The following is a 23,340-nucleotide window of genomic DNA, read 5'->3' as shown; positions in this document are numbered from 1 at the left end:
ATTTTGTTAGTGATATTTTAAGACTTAGAAATAAGGTTTAAACCCTATTATAGTTTTTGTATTGTAGGCCTGAATTAATTAAATAAAATTTAACTATACATGCTGATTTTATATGTAATACCGTACCTATCGTACTATAAGACTGTTCCACATCGGACAACTATGTTAACAGTAATGATTCTTTTTTTCATCATTTATTATAGCAGTTGTGTGAAAGTTGTGATTTTCTAAGTTGGGTCGTCTTTCAAATAAATTTCTAATTTCTTGGCAAAACTGTAATCTTCCGTCTGTATTATCTGCCCAGAGTTCTTTATAAGGATGCCGTTGAGACTTCAGAGTTCTGTGAACTTCGGCAAGTTAAAGTTGGCCGAGATAGATCTAATAGATGAGCAGAGGATTTTCAGTAACGGCAAGCATCACATTTTGACGGTCATTTTCGCTTACCGTTCTTCACCTGATCCAGATAAATTTTTATACTTCCGATTTCTTCAAACGTTTTAATCATAACTAAAATTTCAATTCTGTTTGCTTAAACGGGCAACCATTTTTCAAAATAATTTAACAACAATTCAAGAATGAATTGGAACAAAAACGATTCACGTTATACCTAAAGTACTCTGGTGAATTTTATGTGTTAACGATGTGTTTTTTTTTTGAGAAGAAAAGAACTTTATAAAGTAGAAAAAGATTAATAAAGAGTAGGTACGTTTTTTTTAAAGTACCTACAGAAGAGACCATGGATGTTTGAAATAGTCGTCAGTGAACTTTGGATTATATAACATTCGAATGATCATTCGATTATAAAATTAATTCGAACGGTAACCTCTCGATTATTTAATTCATTCGATTATTCCCATCACTAGTGCACATAGCAAAGTCCGTAAAAGAGACGGTCGAGTAGGTAACTCAGACTAATAAATAAAGGGGACGCCTTTATTTACATTCGATAGTGAAGTGTTGACATAATGTGTATTTACAAACATTGGTACTTGTGACGTCCTTGACGTTGATGCCAATGTTACATTTTTATCTTTATAGTTAGGTACAGCGGTCATTTTAATTGATTATCGTACAAGGATCTACCTCATTCTTGACCTCGACTTACAAATTAGTTACATTGTAATATGCATAAGACTACGACACTATTATCTTGCAACTTGTTTTATAATTATAGATTTTGAATATCTGAAAAAAAATACATTATTGAAATTCCTAGCAATACAAACGCTGTAAGTGGCATCATTGCTGGTATTAAACGGTTCAAAAGGGGACGCCATTATTACAGTCTATTGTTGTGAAATAGATATTAGCCGAGTTCAGTGTTTTGTGTCTTTTTAAACTGTGTTTTTCTATTTAATTTCAATAAAAATGTCAAAGCGGTGTATAATATGCCGACAGTTACAGGAAAAGAGCCAAATATGTGCTACTTCTTTTCACAAGTAAGTTTGACATTGTTTCCATGGGCGTTCTTACAAGGGTGTAAGGTGTCCTAAGTATTTTATTTGTTAATTTATAATATTTGTATTTTGATACTGCCACTAGCTCTGTGTTTATTTGTAGAATACCATAAGATCCTGCGATACGAGCAGTGTGGCTAGAAAATTTCGCCATATCTGAATATGATTTTTCAAAGGATAATTATGTCTGTCGAAGCATTTCCGTGCCACAGATATTAAGGTAACAGTAACTGGAAAACGATGTCTCACACATGGAGCTGCCCCTATTAATACAACATTTGGAAGGTAATACGTTTTAGCACAGTGTTGATGAAATGGTTGTGTCGTCTCAAAGGTTCCCCCTTCGAGAAATTGCCAGTGAAGAAAATTCTATAGATGTTGCTATAAAACATCTTCAATCACATGTCCCTGTTCCATAAGAGACGAGCTGTAAATGCTATGAGCTCAAAATTCAGCTTATTTTTGTTGCGTACATTTAAAACATGCTTATTTTCCCATACGATTAAATGTTGTTCAATGTAAATTCATTTTTCCGTTACTTTTAATACAAATATGTTTTGTTTTCTTTGCATTGTTTATATTCCAGCAGATTTCAAGGAAATATATTTTTGCTCCTTTTCTTGTAGTTTTATTTAAATTATTTATTTTAATAAATGTAGTTCTTCCAGTAATCGAGAACTACTATGAAATAATAGGACTAATAGCGGGCAATGACATTGCTATAGCTATAGTATAATGATAGTTTCAATCGAGGAGTTTTCTTTAGTCACTCTTTTGTTCTGGAAATGTTTTTAAAATATTAATTATAGATTTTGAAGAAATCATTAACTTTTTCCTATTTATTGTCTATTTATTACACATGAAAGCTTAAGTAATCGAGCACTTCCGATTTTATTCTATTAAAAAGTATATTTTTTATGGTTTCCTTATATTATAATAGATTTTAAACCTAAACTCGGTACGCCACTGTACTAGGGACCATTGTGTTTACTTATGTATCATTTGTTTATCAACATTGTATGTTGATAAACAAATGATACATGTGTATCATTTGTTTATCAACATACAATAGGTTGAGGTTACATGTTTACATTGTGTACTGAAATAGGGAATGCGGCCTCCCCTGTACTTATTACTCTGAGGTTCAAACAGTGTAATATAGTCCAATCAATCTGACACGGCCTTATGTTAAATTTACAAAAAATACCACCTGGAAACAAAAAATATGGTGGATATAAGAAAAAAATTCTAATAAAAAAAGGTAGTTTTTTTTTCCTGTGGCACATAAAAGGCGAAGTTAACCTAAAAAAATTAAAAGTAAAAACGATTTTGCACTAATAAAATAAAAACTTGAACTCCAATCGAAAAAAGTTAAATGAGAAAGTTGAAGCTATTAAAAAACCTATAGATTCGATTTTTAAATATATCGATTGCTATATTACTTTTCGAAATATATCGAAAAACCATCAAAAATCGACTTTTTTTTATTTTGCTGTATCTCTTGCAAATTAAGGTTCTGAAATTTGTTACTTGCTGTAAATGTAGCCCTCGGCAAGCAAAAAAGTACCTTTTTTAAAATTAAATAATATTAAAAATGAGGTAGGTAATAGACTGAAATTATGGGCGTGGCTTAACTCATGCTACGTCACAAGTTTCCTCCAATAAGTAACCTTCAGGATTCATGTTTGTTCACATGCGAATTTAATTAAATCTTTCAGAGTTGTTTGGTTTTTTTTGCAATAATTCGTTAGTTACTAATAATAGTTGGATTAGGTGTTCAAGAAAAACCTGAGTAGAATAATTATTAACTAACTTTTATCATTTCTATTCCTCTAAGTATGGAAGAGGAAGAAGAATACTAACTGTCAGCAAGTCGGCATACTATGTTTTAATTGAGGTTAAACAACCGATACAAGTCACATCATTGTTTTGTACTTAACTTACCTTTTTAAGGGAAATTGTTGTAATGACTAGTGTTCGAGAAACTTCTTGTAGGCTTTGCCTTAAAATTATAGTCGATAAAAGTTTTGAAGCAATAAACAACGTTATCAGGGATATTCTTGATGTTCTTTTGCTGAAATTGGTAAGTCATTGAAAGATTGGTTTCTACTATTTCAATTCGAGAACGTTATTTTGTGACATAGTTATTGTCATTCTGTTTGAATAAAATGCATATATTTCAGAAATTGGATGATGTGAGCAAGGAGGTTATATGTAGTGCTTGCAAAAGAAAATTATACGCAGCATTAGAATTCAAGTCAACGTGTCTGAATACCGATAACATAATTATTCCATATGTGGATTGCGAAAAAATGTTACAGCTCGACTTAAGAGAAGTGTACAGGAAGGAAAAGAGAAGCGAGACAATTTCAGACAATCAGAAAATATGTCGATTGTGTATGTACCCAGTAGAAAGTGAGTTTAGGTGCATACGGGAAGAGGAACTTGAAGCTATTGAGAAATTGGCTCCTCAAATGGTATGAATGATATTAAACACTTGCATATTTTGTAACAAAACTGCTTTGTAGAATATACATATCATCAAAGATCCCGTTGTTTGCAAGCCATGCTTGGATTCCCTGTGCACTAACAACAGTTTCCTAAAAGATTGCTCAGAGGTAGAAGAAAAAATTAATGGAGTTTGTGATAATTCAGTCACAGAAGGTCAAATAGAAACGTCACCATCTGATTTATTCGTTAAGACTGAAAACTTGGACAGGGAATTCGATAATAACGAGACAGAAATATCAATCAAAACTGAATGTGTCGACATAAAATCTGAAGACGAGGAAGGAAGGTAAGGGAAGACTATTTTAGCATTAAAAGAAATGGTTTGAAATTAAATTTGTACGTGTCAAAATTTAGTTCAGTAAACAAAGACACGTAAAAATTAGGAAAAATTCCCTAGAATTGAATGAACTACTCTACCCCAGCTGAATGCTAGGGCTTCATTTTCAAAATGGCGGCCAAATTTTGCAAACAAGTTTTTCATTAAAAGAAAAGAATTAAAAAAAACTAAACATTTTAGAAAAAAATATTTTAGACAAAAGTTGTAGAAACTTCGAGAATTCCGAAAATACCAACACATATTTTTTGCAGGTAACCTTATAATTTCAGTTTCTTATTTTTCTCTCTAGTATTTTTTTCTCGAATTCCTTAGGAATTTCACTTAATTATTTTCATAACCATCATTAACATATTTCATCATAAAATCGAAATAATGCCATGTACAGTTTTGACACTTATAAATGCATTTGACATTACCCGTAACCTCTTAAAATTTAAACCTTGTTTTGGAAAATACCCTGTACAGGCTGTTACAAATTCATTTCTCACTACAGGGATCTCGGAAATGGTAAGAGAAACGAAGTGGGGATACGAATATATACGAATGGGGCAAAGTTATGTAATCAGGGGTACAACATAATGCCTCTAAAAAATCGTTGCATTAGTTTTCAAATTATTTGAAAAAGACCGAAATATTGGAAATCCGTTTTTATTTCATTTCAGCCCTGTTTGAGGTAATATTGAAAAAAGAAGAATACCTCCTGGCAACTTTTTACCGTCTATCGATTGGCATAATCTATTTTTATATGTAACGTTTCGTCTCTCCAGGACCATCACTATTCGTTCCAAATTTATCTAAATTTTTTATACAGATTTCTTTGTTTATTGAACTATCGTACACTGTAAGTGTCGTTAGACCCTGTGAAATCCACCTAGTTAATAAAACTATTACCATCATGCGTTACAATAAAACATTAAAGATTTAATCTCCGTCACCGGATCACACATAATTCGATGCAACCTAGTAATAACTAATTAAAATTCTAATAATGTTTTGTTGTAACGCGTGATGGTAATAGTTTAAATAACTAGGTGGATTTCACAGGGTCTAATGACACTTAGAGAGAATTTAGATAAATTTAGAACGAATACATAGAAGATTAATTTTTTGAGACAAAAGGTCAGAATCTAATTTGGGCCAAGGCAGTACAGTGTTGGGCCGTATTTAAAAAAATGAAGTTGATGATGGTCTTGGACAGACGAAATGTTACATATAAAAATTGATTATGCCATTCGATAAAAAGTAAAAAGTTGCCATGAGGAGGTGTTCTTCCTTTTCAATGCCACCTCAAACAAGGCTAAAATTAAACAAAAACGGATTTCCAAAATTTCGGGATATTTTCAAATATTTTGAAAAATAATCATGTTAGCCTTGATTTTTTAGAGGCATAATGTGGGTCCCCTGATTACGCAACTTTGCCCCCATTTAAATTACTTCGTATCTCTTACCGTTTCCAAGATCCTTGTAGTGAGAAGCGAATTTGTAACAACCTGTATATGCAATTTTTTTCAGCGACACGCTATCTGAGAGCTCCGATAATGAACCATTCGAGAAGAGTAACTGTAAAGTTGCAGAAGAGGATGGACGTAAACGTAAACAACACCAATTGAAGCATAAAGATCCATCACAGGTTCAAATGTACAGGTGTAACGATTGCGATTATGAAACCAAATATAAAAGAACCATCAAACTGCACCAGCTGAAGCATACAGATCCGTCACAGGTTCAAATATACAGGTGTGATGACTGCAATTTCGAAACTAAATACAAGAATAATATCAAACGCCATCAACTGAAACATAAAGATCCTTCGCAGGTTCAAATGTACAGGTGTAACGACTGTGATTACAAAACTATATACAACAGTCATTTGAAACAGCATCAACTGAAACATAAAGATCCTACGAAGGTTCAAATGTACAGATGTAACGACTGTGATTACAAAACTAAATACAAGAATGCTCTCACAAAGCACCAAGTGAAACATAAAGATCCATCACAGGTTCAAATGTATAAGTGTAATGACTGCGATTACAAAACAAAATGCAAGAGTTACATCAAACAGCACCAATTGAAGCATAAAGATCCATCACAGGTTCAAATGTACAGGTGTAACGACTGCGATTACAAAACTAAATACAAGAGTGTCATCAAGCAGCATCAACTGACACATAAAGATACTACACAGGTCCAATTGTACAAGTGCAATGACTGCAATTATGAAACTAAATTTAAGAAATATATCAAAAGGCATCAAGTGATACATAAGGATCCTTCTCAGGTTCAGATGGACAGGTGTAACAATTGCAATTACAAAACTAAATACAGCGGCCATATGAAACAACACCAATTGAAACATAAAGATCCATCACAGGTTCAAATGTACAAGTGTAACGATTGCGATTTTGAAACCAAATATAAAAAAGCTATCAAACAACACCAACTAAGGCATAGAGATCCATCGCAGGTTTAATTGTACAGGTATAACGACTGCAATTACGAAACTAAATACACGAGTGGTATTGAAAATCACGTGTTGAAGTATAAAGTGCCTTCTTAAATACAATCATAGTGCTATGTTTTGCTAAACTCTATGCATAACGAGTTTTTGAGGAGACTTCAAATGATGCACAAAAATGTTTGCAGGCGTGAATTACTGCCCTTTGTGTCTCGTGCAAAATATCAAAAATGGAAGCATTTAAGAGCTACAAATGTGGATATGATAATATATGTTCCTAAATATTGGAATAAGATGTAAGCTAATGAAGTGTTGATGTCTGTTTTCCTGTTCTAAATTATTTATTTTGTAAATATGAGTTGTATACATATGGATGGGAAGGTTATCGCAAGTTTCTATTTTTGAAGCCAAAAGATTGAGGTTTTATTATTAACAATTTTTTGATAGCAAATTCAAGTGGTTTTCAAAATGTATATCTAAATTAAAAAATTTATATCCATAAATATTTGTAATTTTGAAAAATTACTCACCTGACTTAATTTACGCTGTGAATTATTCCCACAGTTAAAATACAAGTCTACACAAATTAGAACATGTTCTAATTTTCCTGTATTTCTTCATGAAGTTTGGAAGTACTTTATAATTTTTGAATTGTAGGCTTGAATGAATTAAATAAAATTTAACTATACATGCTGATTTTATTAATACCGTACCTATCTTACTATAACACCATTCACTATCGGAGAACTAAACTCGGCAAAAAATTAAAACGGTAAATTTTCCAAAATTTAGTTTCAGATTTTTTTTTATATAATCTGCATTAATTTGAAAAAACTGCAACAAATGACTTTTTGCTGTTTTGGAAAATCAACGATTGCTTTGCAAATATTGCGAAAAGTACCAATTGTGTATTTCTAAAACATAGTGAAAATGTTATTAATATTAAAAATACTACATTGTGACAACCTAACCTTCGAAAATAAATTTTAATCCTTATGGTTTTCAGTAAGAAATAAGTAACACTTGTTAAAATTTAGAATATAAAAAAGTATCTTATTCATTCGTGTGTCTAGTTCGTTCACTACACATTAAAACCGCAGTAAAAACTAGGTTAGTAACCGAATAATACGGTAAATTAAAATTCACTCTCGATAAACTTTTGTGAGTCAGCAGTCGAGAGCGGTCCGAAAAGGGGATTGAACAATGATTTGAAAATATATTTTTCCAGCGCAAGTATACATTTTAAGAATTTTTTAATCGCATTCTACTCATTTTTCCATATCTTCCCTTAAAATTAATGACATTCTGACGGTGTTTGGTAAAATTTAAAAGTAAAGGCACCAGTAACCCATCGAATTCCTAGGTTTCTCGGGTCACTTAAACTTCAAATCTTACTCGGGACGACGGTAAAATCAGGAAAGAGGCCAACATTTAAAATGCTTCGCACAAACAATGTAAATTGAATTTACTTGTTGATTTATAGTTTTACAAGAGAAGTTATTTCAACAAATAATAATAATAAAAATAAGTATAAATCTAACCATTCGTGATCATGGGTGGGGCGCAATAAACTAAGATGTAACTATGGAAAACTGTAATTTAACTATTATTGATATTTGTAAAATGTCTTTATTATAAAAGATATTCTCATATCGTACATATATGCAGGAATTGTCAAAAACAAATAAAGTAAAATATACAGTATACAATGATTAAATAAATAAATAGGAAACACTACGTAACATCAGATAAAATTCACATACAGAGTAATAACACTTACTAGAAATTGTTTCAATTTACTTTTAAATAGATGTTCACCGACAGTACGTTTAATTTCAACAGGCAAGTAATTGAATAAATAAATCTGCTTCTATTCCTAAAAACATAGACACATATTTCAAAGATATAAATACAAGGAACAGTGAGGACCCTCCAGACTGCTCTAAACCAATACAACACAACATTAAACATCACATTATATCAAACAATCATTTACCTTTTTCAAAAGCACGTCGATTAGATTACACAAAATTTAAAATAGCAAAAACAGAATTTGAAGAAATGGTAAAATACGGTATTTGCAGACCATCATCTTCATCAGTAGCTTCACCATTACACATGATCCCAAAGAAAGACCCAAACGATTGGTGTTCTTGTAGAGACTATAGACAATTAAATGATTCACGATTTTAATTTACATATACATGGCTGTAAAATTTTTTCAAAAATTGATTTAGTTAGAGCATATCATCGAATACTGGTAGCTGAAGAAGATATATATATAAAATTGCAATAACAACACCTTTTGGTTTATTTGATTTTATAAGAATGCCTTTCGGTCTAAGAAACGCAGCAGAGACATTTCAGAGATTCATAAATGAAGTTACTTCTGGTCTAAATTTCGTATTCGTTTATTTTAATTGCTAGCAAAATATTAAACCTTCAGAATGTGAGTTTGGAGTAACACAATTAACATTTCTAGGTCATACTATTTATTCAAAAGGCATTTTACCATCAAAAGAAAAGATAATAGCAATTCAAAATTTTCCAAAACCAAAAACTAAAATAATTACGTTTTATAGGAATTTTATTTATTTATAAAATCAGTGGCTGACTGGAGCTAATAAACATATATCTTATGTCTCGACAAATGTTGTGTTAGATTACTCTTATAAATGGTTTTATAATCACACGAATACCATTTCAACATCTGCTCTTCGGGGATGTCTTTATGTTTTAAATGATGTTGCGCAAGAGTACTCTTAGAAATGGTTTTAAAATTGCAGGAATCTCATTTCAATATTTTCCTTTCAGGGATGCCTTTGTGTTGTAGTTGATGTCGTGTAAAGCTGTGCTTATAAATGGTTTTATAATTGCAAGAACCGCATTTCAACGTCTTCTCAGTGATGTCCTTATGTTTTAGTAGATGTCGAGTAAGATTCCTCTTATGAATGGTTTTATAATCGCAGGAATCACATTTCAACATCATTTCCACTTCAAGGGTGTTTTTATGTGTTACTTGATGTTCCATAAGGCTCCTCTTATAAATGGTTTTAAAATCGCAAGAATCACATTTCAATATATTCTCCTCTGGGTTGTCTTTGTGTCTAAGCTGATGTTGAGTAAGATATATCTTACACCAGGTTTTATAATCACACAAATTGCATTCAAGCTTCTGAGAGAAGGCCTTGTGCTTTAACTGGTGATGCATAAGATTCTTCTTATGAATGGTTTTAAAATTGCAGGAATCACATTTCAACATTTCCCCTTCAGGGATGTTTTTATGTGTTACTTGATGTGTTCTAAGACTGCCCTTATAAATGGTTTTAAAATTACAGGAATAGCATTTGAACATCTCTTTTTCGGGTATGTCTTCATGTTTTAGTCGATGTTGCGTAAGATTCCTCTTATAAATGGTTTTAAAATCGCAGGAATCACATTTAAACATCTCCTCGGGCATGTCTTTATGTTGTAGTTGATGGCGTACAAGACTACTCTTATAAATGGTTTTAAAATCACACAAATGACATTTATACATCTGCTTTTTGGGAAAGTTGCCGTTGTGATGATTGGACTTGGTGAAAGTTTTATAGTTATACGATTCACATGTTAACGCACGTTCTTTGGTGATGTCTTTGTGGAGTACTAGGTATCTGTTTTGACTAGTTTCATAATCCGAATCGCGATTGTTGGTCCGCACCTTAGTCGAATCCTGGTGTTTCAACCAAAAGTTTTTTCCTTCCATTCGTGTGGGTTCTCTTTGGGTATTATGCGTAGAATTATTTGTTGCATCTGTATATTCAGATTGGCAATCACTTTTGTTGTCAACAGGTTCATCTTCGCAGGAGCAGTCACTGAAAAGATTCAAAGTAATGCATAATAAAACATTTTGATCCGTACAGTAAACAAGTTTAAGTAAAAATTTACTAGATTACAATGCAATTTACTGTTTAGCAACTACCCGTATGACCTAGCAACTTCAAACGTGTTATTTCAAAAACGGTTGGGAATTCGCGAATAGTGAGTAGAATAATTTTTGCTTCAAATTAATCATGGAATTCAAATACAAAGTATTTCGGATACCTCGAGTCACCCTGTATAGACATTTTTATTTTAGTAAAATAAAATGAAACATTTTATAATATCGACTATTGTGAAAACTCATTTTTATACATTAACTAAATAATCTACTAATTAAATTATGCAAATCTAAACATTTTCTAGATTTGTGACAAATTCTGTTTCAAAAGTTAAAAGTTTATTATAAAGACATTTAACCTTTGATCCCTTAAAGCAGTGAATTTGACGACCTAATAAACATTTAAATTCACTTTCAGTAATAACATGAAATTGTTAGATTACTACAAAAATGCTAAATGGTGGATAATTCAACAAAAAATTGGAAGCTCTTTCGACTTACTTATAATCTTCAGATTTTAATTCGGTTTCTTCTGTGGTCAAACATAGGGGACTTTTTATGGCTTTGTCGCTTGAAATATTTTTAAATTTCTCTTTTAGAATTAAACAGTTTCTTATAAAACTCGTGTGGGTGTCCAATGAATCGAGGCAAACTTCGCATATAACGGGTTCTCTGACGGAAATGAAGTTCTGCAAGAAAAAATCTATTCCAATTTCTTTTCCTGAGAAACGAATATACTTGAATATAATTTGAATAAAAGTTTCTGTCTAAAATGAAATATTGTACTTACCACTTCTGGAATGTACATGCGGGATGAATCAACATCCACTTTTTTTATTGACATAAACCCGCAGGTGATTACCTGCATACACAGTCGACAAATCCTCTCGTCTTCTAACATATCTTTTAAATGTTCTTTACCTTTTATCTTCAGATAAATTTCACTTAGGTCGGCAGGTGCTCCCATTTCAAAATCAATGTAAGGAAAGATACAGTCCTCCGTATCCATACAGGTAGCCTTAAAATTAAATGCCGCAAACAGTTTGCTAGAACAAGTGTGGCACATTATGGATTTGTCTCTTTCCGTACTGTCCTAAAATGTAAATGAATCAGGCTTGTCTTAAGAATGTTCAAAGGTTTATCTTTTCTTACTAGTTTCAGCAAAAGAACATCTAGGACTTGTTCGATTGTTTCTTCTATTACAACGAAATTTCCATCATTTATGATGCTGTGGCAAAGGCCACAGGACATATCCTTCTCGCATATGCTTTTTTCTAACTTCAACATTACTACTTTAATATTTCCTTCAAAAATAAAAACAAAAATTCGATACAATAACCTAACATAATATGAAACCTAACGTCGTTTGAATGGAAATAGAACTAATGGCCATTTAATTCCTGTCAATCCTGTCTGACGTCAGATCGTTGCTTACTTTTATGAGTCATTTCACACGCATCCGATCCATGGACGCATGCCATGGCATGGATCGTGTGAAATTTGAGCGAATACGCCTAATGTATTTTTATTAATATGACCGAATAGTGGAAATAGAGTCTGATTATTTATATTTTCAATTATAATTAGGTCAACTTTATTATTTCCACTATTCGATCGCCTGTGAACAAAATATGGATAGGTGTATTCACCCAAGTATAACACGACCCATTCTTTGTCAAGCGCACCACGGAACGGGTCTTGCGATGGCTGTCGTGTGGAATGATTCTAAAAGTTCATATAAATCGAAAACGCTGCAACTCTGTCGTTGTGCATCAAAGAAAATTACTTGTCTATATGTTCAAATCATAGAACAATATACTTTATAATTTACTAGTAACTAAATTTTCTTTGGTACAACTGTGTAGTCGCCATGGGTACAACTATCGATCTTAAAGTACAACCTAGAAACATTTTGTAGTTTTGTGTGAAAACATTAAGTAACATCACAGTATGCTAATCAAACTAATTAGTATACTGTGAGTAGCATTAACGTTGAAAATCTATAAAACATGTTTAAAAAGGAACAGTGCTGTAGGCTTTGCCTTATTGTCGTGAACGACGAAAATCTCGTAGTAATAGAAGAAACTATTAAAGAAGTTTTAGATATTCTTTTGCTGAAACTAGTAAGAAATACTGCTGTGATTTTTAGACACTACTTATATCTTTTACATTTTAGAAGGAAATAGAAAAGAACAAATCTATATTGTGCAATGCTTGTTCCGTTAAACTGTTTGCAGCATTCAATTTCAAGGCGACGTGCACGGATACCGAGGACCGTATCTTTCCATACATCGATTCTGAAATGGGGACGCCGGTCGACCTAAGAGAAATTTATCTAAAGGAAAGAGGTAAAGAGCATTTAAAAGACATGTTGGAAGACGAGAGGATTTGTCGTTTGTGTATGCGAGTTGTCACCTGTGGATTTACACCAGTAAAAGAACTGAATGTCTATACACTCTGTCAATATATTCCAGAAGTGGTAAATACCTACGTTATTTGATTTTTTTAAACAAATTTTTGTTTGAATTATCATACCAGAAAAGAAATTGAAATAGATTTTTTCTTGCAGAACTTGACTTCCACCACAGATCCCGTTGTGTGCAAAGCTTGCATCGATTCTTTGGACACCCACACGAGTTTCTTAAAGGGCTGTTTTAACGTGGGAGAGAAAATTAAAAATATTTCTGTCAACACAACCATAGAAAGTCCATTCCATATTATCACAGAAGAAATTGAATTAAAATCTGAAGATTATAAGTAAGTCCAAAGACTTTTCATTTTTCTCTTTAGTTTTGTTATTCATTTACAATGATCCGACAATTTCATATTATAGCTTGGTGTGAAATCTTTAAACATATCAAATATGATGTAGGTGTTTTGATCAAAATTTTTCATAATGATAGCACTCGGTTAAAAAAAATACAAAAATCAGGGACCAAAATGAGCAGCAAATGATTGAAACGGCTAATTTCTTCCGTTAATCAGTGATTTTAAAACCGATATACAGTGTGAATTCTTCATGAAAAAATAATGGGGTAGTTCATACGAAGCCTTCATAAATGTTTACAAGCGACATGATCAGTAATTTTATTTCCTTCACGTTGGCAATTAATTCTGGTAAAAAAACAATAAGATCAAGACTACGTGAAAACGCAACATTTGGTTTTACTGCATCGTGATTGGTGTAATTTTTTACAACATTTCATTCGACCAATCGGCGATCGGATTATCTCAAGTGTAGATACAATGGTTTCTTACTGTTTATTGTGAACCAATAATTATGACTGATGGCGCTAAATTAACATTTGTTCATTTTTCAATAGCGTCCGTCGTCCGTGTTTATTTTCGTGCTGCCATCGTTTTATTGTTCTGTCCGCTTCAATATTGAGTCGTACATATTTCAAATCAATCAGTTGTTTTCGAAAGGAAGACGGTAGAAGTGTTTTAAAGATTTTTTAATTAAAAACACTAAAACATGGGGTTCCACAGGGCACCATTTTGGGGCCTGTATTGTTTTCAATATATATGACTGATATAGTTAAAGTAGTAAATAACTGTCATATTTCATTGTTTGCTGATGATACAGTTTTATATATTGAAGGGTTTGACTATTTTTCAATGAGTGATCAAATGAATCAAGAACTAAAAATGATTAATGACTGGTAATAGTATGCTGTTAAATTTGGAAAAAACAAAATATATGATTATGTGTAGGGGCAGTATAATGAATAAAATTAATGAGGTAGATTATAGAATTACTATAAATGATCATGATATTGAAAGAGTTTGGGAAATTAAGTATTTAGGGGTCATTTTGGACGATAAATTGAGTTTTCAAAAACATTGCAATTAGATTTTGAATAAGATCTCTAAGAAATTATACCTATTAAATAGAATAAGTAATAGTATTACTATGAATACTAGGATCCTGTTGTATAAAGCATTGATTGGTCCCCATGTGGATTATTGTTCAGCAATTTTATTCGGATTATGTCAAAATGAGTTAGGTAAAATACAAAAATTACAGAATAAAGCTATGCGTACTATATTGAAATGTAATCGTTATACACCGATAAAATTAATGCTGGAGGTGTTAAACTTAATGAATGTTGAACAAAGATTAATTTTCAAGACCTTAAATATGGTGTTTAAAATAAAAAATCAGACAACTGCTAAATATTTGTGTAATAAGGTACAATATGTGAGTGAAATTCATTCGTACAACACAAGGAAACATGGAGATTTTTTTATTAGAACTGCAAGAACTGGGTTGTTGAATAGAACAATTTTATATAGGGGGTTGAACATGTTTAATGCATTACCAGATATAATAAAGAATTGTGATAATCATATTAAATTTAAAAGTATGTTAAAGAAATATGTGCTTGAAGTATTTTAGTAACGAAATTTTGTATTCCGTTCTGTTTTGAATGTGTGTGTCTTGGTGTCGTGTTGGAACTGACACGGAGCTAGAGGAGAGAGCTAGGCACAACTTGTGAAAATTGTTAATTTTTTTTAGTATTGGCTAATAAATATATTATTATTATTATTATTATTATTATTATTATTATTATTATTATTATTACTAAAAAGATACTTTACCATAGATTTGGTGAAATTTCTCAACACATTTTCAAAGTACTTGACGAACAAACAAGTTTAACTCCATCTTCCTCGAAAACAGTACGTTCTATAGCATCGCAACTAGCATACCTTTTTTGTATGAATCTTTGAGATTTTTAAAATGGTTTGAAAATTTACGAAATTTTAACTGTCAACATATTTTTTCTTAATTATAGCCCTCAAGCCGCCCGCATGCGCGTTCCTGCTTTTCGTAATAAAACGGTTTTCACGTTTTCCTTAACGTACGGTTGACATTGACTCGTGTACAATTTTTGAAAATTTTAATCTAAGCAATTTAAAGATAATTAAGAAAAATCGTCTTAAATGTAACTTTAACACCCTGTTTCTCGGAATTGCTACGTTAATTCGAAAAATGTTATATAGTCTACCTCCACTATTTTTTTATGCGGAACTCACATTCCAGTTATTTTTAAGCCTAACCGGGACACCCTGTATACAGGGTGTTTCGCATGAGAACCGATGTAGGGGAACCCAAATTTCGAAAAAATCAATCTCGGTTATACTTGAACATAGAAAAACCAAATTTGGTTCAAGGTGCAAGAGCATTAATCGACAGTAAGTAGTGTTCAATTGAAGCATTTTAAAGGGTTGATAAGGGATGACGTACCATTAAAATGAGACAGAATTTTTAACCCGTTGGTAGACTTAAAAAATTATTACTTTATTTTTATGGGGAATTTAATTCTAAAACTTTCCTTGCTCTTGTTAGTTTTCAAAAAACATTGTCCATTTCAACAAAACCACGAATAGCTAATAATACGTATTGTAGCCATTATTGAAAATCATCGAAAATTTGGACTGACAAGTTATAGAAATTGTTCAAAATGATCACCGTTTTCTCTCGGATATAAACTTATTATTTGTGAAAAGTTAAAGTCTACTCTATCGAATCACAGCTGATTGTTTCTAATGAATGTGCATTTATCCGTAATGCGATTCCACAATTCTTCTCGGGACGCAACTGGCCTGGAATACACAAATTCTTTTATAAATATATATGAATGTTTGAAAATTGAAAATAGTGAATGATGTGATAAAAAAGTTAGGAAACGGATTAACGAATTAACTAAGATATCCAAAAAAGGCCAATTTATCGCGTAATTAAAGAAGGATTGATCACGGTTCAAAGAGGAAACGGAAAAATATTAAATTAAAAAAAATTGACGATTGCGGCGCCCAATTTATAATATGTATTAAAAAAAATAAAGTTCCTACTTTAAACATGATTTGAGATAAATGAAGCGATTATCCTGATTATAATTATAAATCTTTAGATATTCTACGACATGCTTTATTACAATGCGATTTTAAACATGAAGGTATGGTAATTATATGGTATATAGGTCGGAATATAGTATAACTAGACGAGGCAGGGCTAAATTTTTCTGGACGTCTATGGATCCGTCGAATTTATGGGTTAAACGTTTTTATGCGGTTCCATTATTTCACAATCAATAAAATTTTATTACGAAACAAAAAGACAATTCGACGACTAGGTGATTGCGAAATCACCGGACCGGGCGGTAAACTCAAATTGGGTCGGATCCTACAAACAGGACCATTTTTCAAAGGGAGTTGCGCGCTCGTTGAACTGTCTTAGACGGTAGATTTTTGGAAGTTAAGTGAGACACTGGCAAGTCATCTCTCTCCCAAAATGAAAAAGGTTGGGTTAATGTAAGTATTATCTTCTAGTTTTAATAGTAAGGGCCATTTCAATTGTTATGGCAAACTAATTTCAAAATTGTTTAGTAATAAATGTTTTTGTTTTAACTTGTCTCTAACTACCATCTGCTACACCCTAACCTGCGTCTACGATCGAGTGGGCCGTAGGCGTACCATTATTAATTTTTTCGAAATTTGAAACCCCATTTTCAAGGCCTATAACTTCTCAGGTGTGCAACTTAGTATAATAGTCCACGGGCCCATGTACAAAGAAAAAAATGATTACCAGCAAGCTGTAACTTTGCGTGCAGTTTAAGTTTGACGAGTCTCCCAAGATTTGACTATGAGGAAAATTCAACAGTGTTAAGTTTTTCCGTGATTTTCAGGAAAACATGTCAATCTGGCATAAACATGGAATGTTATGACCAGCACTTTTTTTAAGTTTAAATAAGAGATATATTTTTTAAACCCCCCAAAAAATTTGTCTTACAAAAATGTTGGTATTTTTAGTTTGTCCCCCATCCCAAATATGTCGATTTGGTGACATTATGGTTGGTGACAACCAGCAAGCTGATTTTTCTGGGAGGGTTTGCTAATAAGATTTGAAATGAAAGTATCTTATTGTCCGACAAAATTCTTGAGAAGTTTTTGCAGTCCGACTCCCCGAAGATGTCGACTTAACGACAACATGGTTGGTGATAACCAGCTGTCGGACAAAGGCGTTATTATTTAAAAAAATGCAATATTAATCTGGGAATTTAATTGTCCGACAAAATTATCCGTCTTTTTTTGCTTGTCCGACAAAATTAAATGATAAAATTTTGCGGTTTCAATACTCACGCATGATGGAGAAGAAAAATTTATATTTAATAAAAAAAAATATATGAATACAAAAAATTTTATTTAAATTTCTCAAATTTCAAAATAAATATAACTAATTTAAATTTATTTTTTTATAACGAGCATTCAAATAAAAACGTGGTCGAAGTTGGCTCTGACACATGGGACGTAGGGAGTAGCTTATAGCGACCAACTTAACCTCATTTCTCAACGAGCTGTATAGCAGCTGTCAGTTTCAATAACTTTAATGACTATATAACTTTATTTTAAAGAATAATCGTGATAACAATAACAAACAAAGGAGCTGTGGAAAGTGTCCCCCTCCTTGTTATAACAATAAATTAAAGCAGCTGCTCAAAGTGTCCCCCTCCTTGTTCCAAGCACTTTTCACACCTGATCCTCAAAGAATTAAAGACATTTTCTAAGATGCTCGGGGTATTGTTAATTTCACGAATCTTGTCTATAAGTCGAGCCTGCAGATGGTTTAAATCAGGAATAGGCAGTTCAAAAATAGTGTTTTCAATAGAAATCACACGGCGTAATATCACATGACCTCGGTGGAAATTCATGTTCAGCATTCATACTTATTAGTCGATTTTGGAAAACTTCCCTCAACATATTCATCGTCTCGCCTGCCGTATGTGCCCTTGCGCCATCTTGTTGAAAGTAAAAGTTTGTAATTTCGTTTTCTTCCAGCTGGTTAACAAAAGGAGCGATAATTTCTTCTCTATACCTTTGCGCAGTAAGAGTACCATTAAAAAAAATAGGTCCATAAATCCTCCTTCGATTGAGAGCACACCAAACTCCAATTTGTTGAGCGTGTAGAGGGCCCTCGACAAAAAAGTTATCTGGTTTTTCAGAAGACCACATTCTCATATTCTGTGAGTTTACATAACCACTTAAATGAAATCAGAAAAAAAGGTGATATTATGAAGTTTACCGTAGTTGTTTAAACACCATTTACAAAATACAGCCCGTCGTGGAAAATCAACTTCATGAAGTTCTTGCTGACAAGTTAAACGATAGGAGAACAAACGCAAATCTTTTTTTAACACTGTGTGGCAGGTACCGATTGATACTCCCACCATTTGTGATAAAACACGTACAGAAGTTCTTGGCGCATTTTCCATTATTTGTTGGACATTTTCTTTTAATTCCTCAGTCCGCTTTTTAGGTCGGCCGCTTCATTCTTTTCTTGTTACACTGCCCGTTTCACGAAAAACATTAACACAACGCTGAACTGCACTGAAAAATTTTGTACTCAACAACGCCGGGAAATTGATTTTGAAATTCTATGAAACATTCCTCAATAGAATACTTCCATATTCCATCAATGTTGCGTCAATTTCTAAAGTAGGACTCTATGATAAACACTTTTTGTTCTTGAGAAAACACCATTTTAAACGCTTTTTAAAACGAAAATTTTCAAATTGATAGCGGCGATATAGCACTTTGACAGATGACGTTTAAGTTCATTTGCTATACGCTACGCCCTACGTCCAAATTTTCAGAACCAACTTGACCACGTTTTTATTTGAACGCTCGTTACAATTACAAAAAAATTATATACACTGTGGTCCCGAGCTAATAGGTCAAAATTCATGTGTAGATTCTCAAAGCAAAAATATTGCTATTTAGCCGAACTTACCCTAGTCCAAAAGTTGATAGTTAATGAGATACAGGGTGTTAAATGTAAAAAATTATTTTAGTTTTTTTTCATTTATTCCTTAACAAATGCAAATATCCTCACAAAATTTTGAGGTTTGGAGTTCTTTAAGTAGAGGAATAGAAATGTGTTCACATTTTGGTTAAAGTTCATAGAGGGCGCTAGCTGCAGTACATTGAATGTGTTAAAACCGGCATAACTTTTTTATACTTTAAGGTATCTCATCTTTGGTACCAAATTCTTATTTTCCAACTTTTTTACACAAAAAACCTACATTTTATAAAACTAGCTGACTCGCACCGCTTTCGAGATATATGGCTCTGAAACTTCCAATGCTGTTGAATTAAATTGCAATGAAGTACCTACAGGTATTATTAATTTAGCGGTGAAGTTTCTTATGTTTGGACGAAAATCAAATAATTGACATACTCCACTTGTCTTATTGCTGTCATTTTTATGTTACTGTCCGTTAAGTATTATTCGTACCTAAAATTACATCTTAATTTAAATTGTATGTACATAAATGTGAGATGGAATGCCGACACTTCCGTCTTTGGGGTTACATGAAATCAGTTGTTTATGGAGAAACTACAAACACCTGTTAAGAACTTTGACAGCAGGTTTTAAATGCTGCAAAGTCATTTCGCATTAAGGATTTATACTTTACAACAAGACAATCTTTTAATAAACGCTTTGATAAATGTATAATAATATTTTTAAAATAGGTTTAATTGGTTTTTCAAGAACAAAACTATGTGTAAACTGTTTGTCAAAACAAGATTACAAATTTTAATTTAAAAAAACACAAGCAAAAATGTATATGCGTTCATTGTACAGTTACCATTTTTTATAAAATAGTTTCAATGGTTTATAAAATAAAATGTACATATACACATAACAAAGAAATCATTTTGATGGAGATTAATTAAATTAGTCAGACATAATTATTTATGAATTTCAATTTCTGTTGCTCCTGTTAACAAGATAATTTTCTTATTTATTCTTCTTTATTTTTTCATTAAAAAATGTATTATTTTATAGCGGAATGAACATTAGGTACCACAAAAATAGTTATTTTTTCCATTTTTAAGGCAAATTTTCCAATCTTTTTGGCGTACAAGTATATTATTGTGTTATACATTTCAATTATTAGAGAAAAAATCAGCAACCATGTTGTCGTTAAGTCGACATCTTCGGGGCGTCGGACTGCAAAAACTTCTCAAGAATTTTGTCGGACAATAAGATACTTTCATTTCAAATCTTATTACCAAACCCTCCCAGAAAAATCAACTTGCTGGTTGTCACCAACCATAATGTCACCAAATCGACATATTTCGGGTGGGGGTCAAACTCGAAATACCAACATTTTTGTCGGACAAATTTTTGGGGGGTTTAAAAAATATATATCTTTCATATAAACTTAAAACGAAAGTGCTGGTCATAACATTCCATATTTATGCCAGATTGACATGTTTTCCTGAAAATCACGGGAAAACTTACCACTGTTGAATTTTCCTCGTAGTCACATGTTTATGCCAGATTGACATGTTTTCCTGAAAATCACGGGAAAACTTACCACTGTTGAATTTTCCTCGTGGTCAAATCTTTGGAGACTCGTCAAACTTAAGCTGCACGCAAAGTTACAGCTTGCTGATAATCATTTTTTCTTTGTACGTGGGCCCATGGACTATAAAGGTAAGTTGCGTTAAATCATCATATTTTGGTTCCCCACATACCCTCGCTCTGCGTCGGTTCTTATGCGAAACGCCCCGTATTATATTTAAACGTTACTTAAACGTTGACAAAACATTTAAATGAGATTTGTTGGGCAAGTACTTGGGTATAGATCTCTATTGACATAGTAACAATAGTAATTTCATTTGGAGAAGCCGGAAAAATACCCACATACTTTTTGCAGGTAACCTTATAATTTCAGTTCTTATTTTTCTCTCTAGTATTCTTTTCCTGAACTTCATAGAGATTTCACTTAATTATTTTCATGATCATCATTAACATATTTAATTTCATCATAAAATGGAAATAATGCAATAACCTCTTAAAATTAAAACCTTGATTTGGAAAATACTCTGTATATGCAATTTTTTCAGCGACACGCCACTAGAGGATGAACCATTCGAGAAGAGTGAGTGTAAAGATGCAAAAGAGGATGGATGTAAACACGAGAATAGATCAAAGAACAAATATAATATGAAAAAAAAGCAGGAGGGCAATGAATCGTACAGATGTGATAATTGTAGTTACGAAACTGGAAGTAAGATCCATTTTGCAGCACACTGTGCTAGATACGGGGAAGATTGGGAAGTGTACAAGTGTGAAATGTGGGATTATAAAACTGAAAATAAGAAATTACTTCAGAGGCACCAGTTGGGGCATAAAAATCCTTCTGAAGTTCAAATGTACAGGTGTAACAACTGCGATTATGAAACTAAATACAAGACAAATATCAAACGGCACCAAGTGAAACATAAAGATCCTTCGCAGGTTCAAATGTACAGGTGTAAAACCTGCGATTACGAAACTAAATACAAGAGTTATATCAAACAGCACCAACTGAAGCATAAAGATCCTTCACAGGTTCAAATGTACAAGTGTAACGATTGCGATTACGAAACTAAATACAGCAACCATATGAACCGACACCAACTGAAGCATAAAGATCCATCACAGGTTCAAATGTACAGGTGTAACGACTGCGATTATAAAACTAAGTACAGAAGTTATATCAAAAACCATCAATTGACACATAGGGATCCTTCGCAGGTTCAATTGTACAGGTGTAACAATTGCAATTACAAAACTAAATACAGGTATAATATTAAATCCCATCAACTGAAGCATAAAGATCCTGCGCATGTTCAAATGTACAGGTGTAATGACTGCGATTACGAAACTATATACAGCAACCTTATAAAACGACACCAATTGAAGCATAAAGATCCATCACAGGTTCAATTGTACAGGTGTAACGACTGCGATTATGAAACTATATTTAAGGGTAATATCAGAAACCATCAATTGACACATAGGGATCCTTCGCAGGTTCAAATGTACAGGTGTAACAATTGCAATTTCAAAACTAAATACAGCGGTAATATTAAAAACCATCAACTGAAGCATAAAGATCCTGCACATGTTCAGATGTACAGGTGTAACAAGTGCAATTTCGAAACTAAATACAGGAATGTTATTAAATGTCACATGTTGAAGCATGAAGAGCCTTCTTAAATGCAATCGTACTTGTACGTTTTCTTAAAAACTATGCATATGGAGTTTTTGAGGAGACCTCAATTGATGTTTCCAGGTGTGAGTTACTTACTGCCCTTTGTACGTTGTGCAAAAATATTTATTTTGTAAATACGAGTTGTGTACATGTGCATTGGAAGGTTATGGCAAGTCCCTAAATATATTTTGCACCAACTACTTTAATTTTCTGTGAACAGGTGGTAGACGTTTAAATATTTGTTGTAGGATTTAACTTGCTGAAATGAATTCTTCGATTTCTCACTGGACTTGATTCACATCGTGAATTATTCCCACAGTTAAAATATAAGTCTTCATAAATTAGCTCTAATTTTCGTGAATTTCTTCATGAAGTTTGGAAATACTAACAAAAATATTGAGGTTAAATTATTTGTCTGCAGTTTTTATTACAGCACTTATAAATAGTGATAATTGAACTGGCAAAGCACGACTGATTACAATTTTTTTTCATGTTATGTAATTAAAAAAATAACTTAATTTATTCAAGAAAATGTGTTCACTTTCAATCTGTCTTTATTTATCAAGACTTTCCTGTGAAGTTGGTAGTAATTGTTTTCGTTTCAA

General features: G+C 32.4%; 2 protein-coding genes across 2 annotated transcripts; one reads left to right on the top strand and one right to left on the bottom strand.

Moving 5' to 3' along the window:
* Positions 1-8,415: 8,415 nt before the first annotated feature.
* LOC108908763 (zinc finger protein 578-like) lies at positions 8,416-12,034 on the bottom strand. The gene is made up of 4 exons (XM_018712895.1): positions 11,835-12,034; positions 11,473-11,775; positions 11,184-11,371; positions 8,416-10,617 (listed from the first exon to the last, which is right to left on the bottom strand). Exons 1-4 carry the CDS (start codon positions 11,967-11,969, stop codon positions 9,555-9,557), a joined length of 1,689 nt encoding a protein of 562 aa, XP_018568411.1. The 5' UTR covers positions 11,970-12,034; the 3' UTR covers positions 8,416-9,554.
* Positions 12,035-12,592: 558 nt separating this feature from the next.
* Positions 12,593-23,003, top strand: LOC108908729 (zinc finger X-chromosomal protein-like). The gene is made up of 5 exons (XM_018712854.1): positions 12,593-12,805; positions 12,859-13,161; positions 13,252-13,439; positions 21,603-22,045; positions 22,984-23,003. The coding sequence occupies exons 1-5, from the start codon at positions 12,692-12,694 to the stop codon at positions 23,001-23,003; spliced, it is 1,068 nt and encodes a 355-aa protein (XP_018568370.1). The 5' UTR covers positions 12,593-12,691.
* Positions 23,004-23,340: the final 337 nt, after the last annotated feature.

Source organism: Anoplophora glabripennis, unplaced genomic scaffold (assembly GCF_000390285.2).
Source record: "Anoplophora glabripennis isolate ALB-LARVAE unplaced genomic scaffold, Agla_2.0 scaffold446, whole genome shotgun sequence".
In the NCBI taxonomy this organism is placed as follows: domain Eukaryota; kingdom Metazoa; phylum Arthropoda; class Insecta; order Coleoptera; family Cerambycidae; genus Anoplophora; species Anoplophora glabripennis.
The sequence above is the reverse complement of the archived record's forward strand: the minus strand, read 5'-3'. Positions and strand labels throughout refer to the sequence as shown.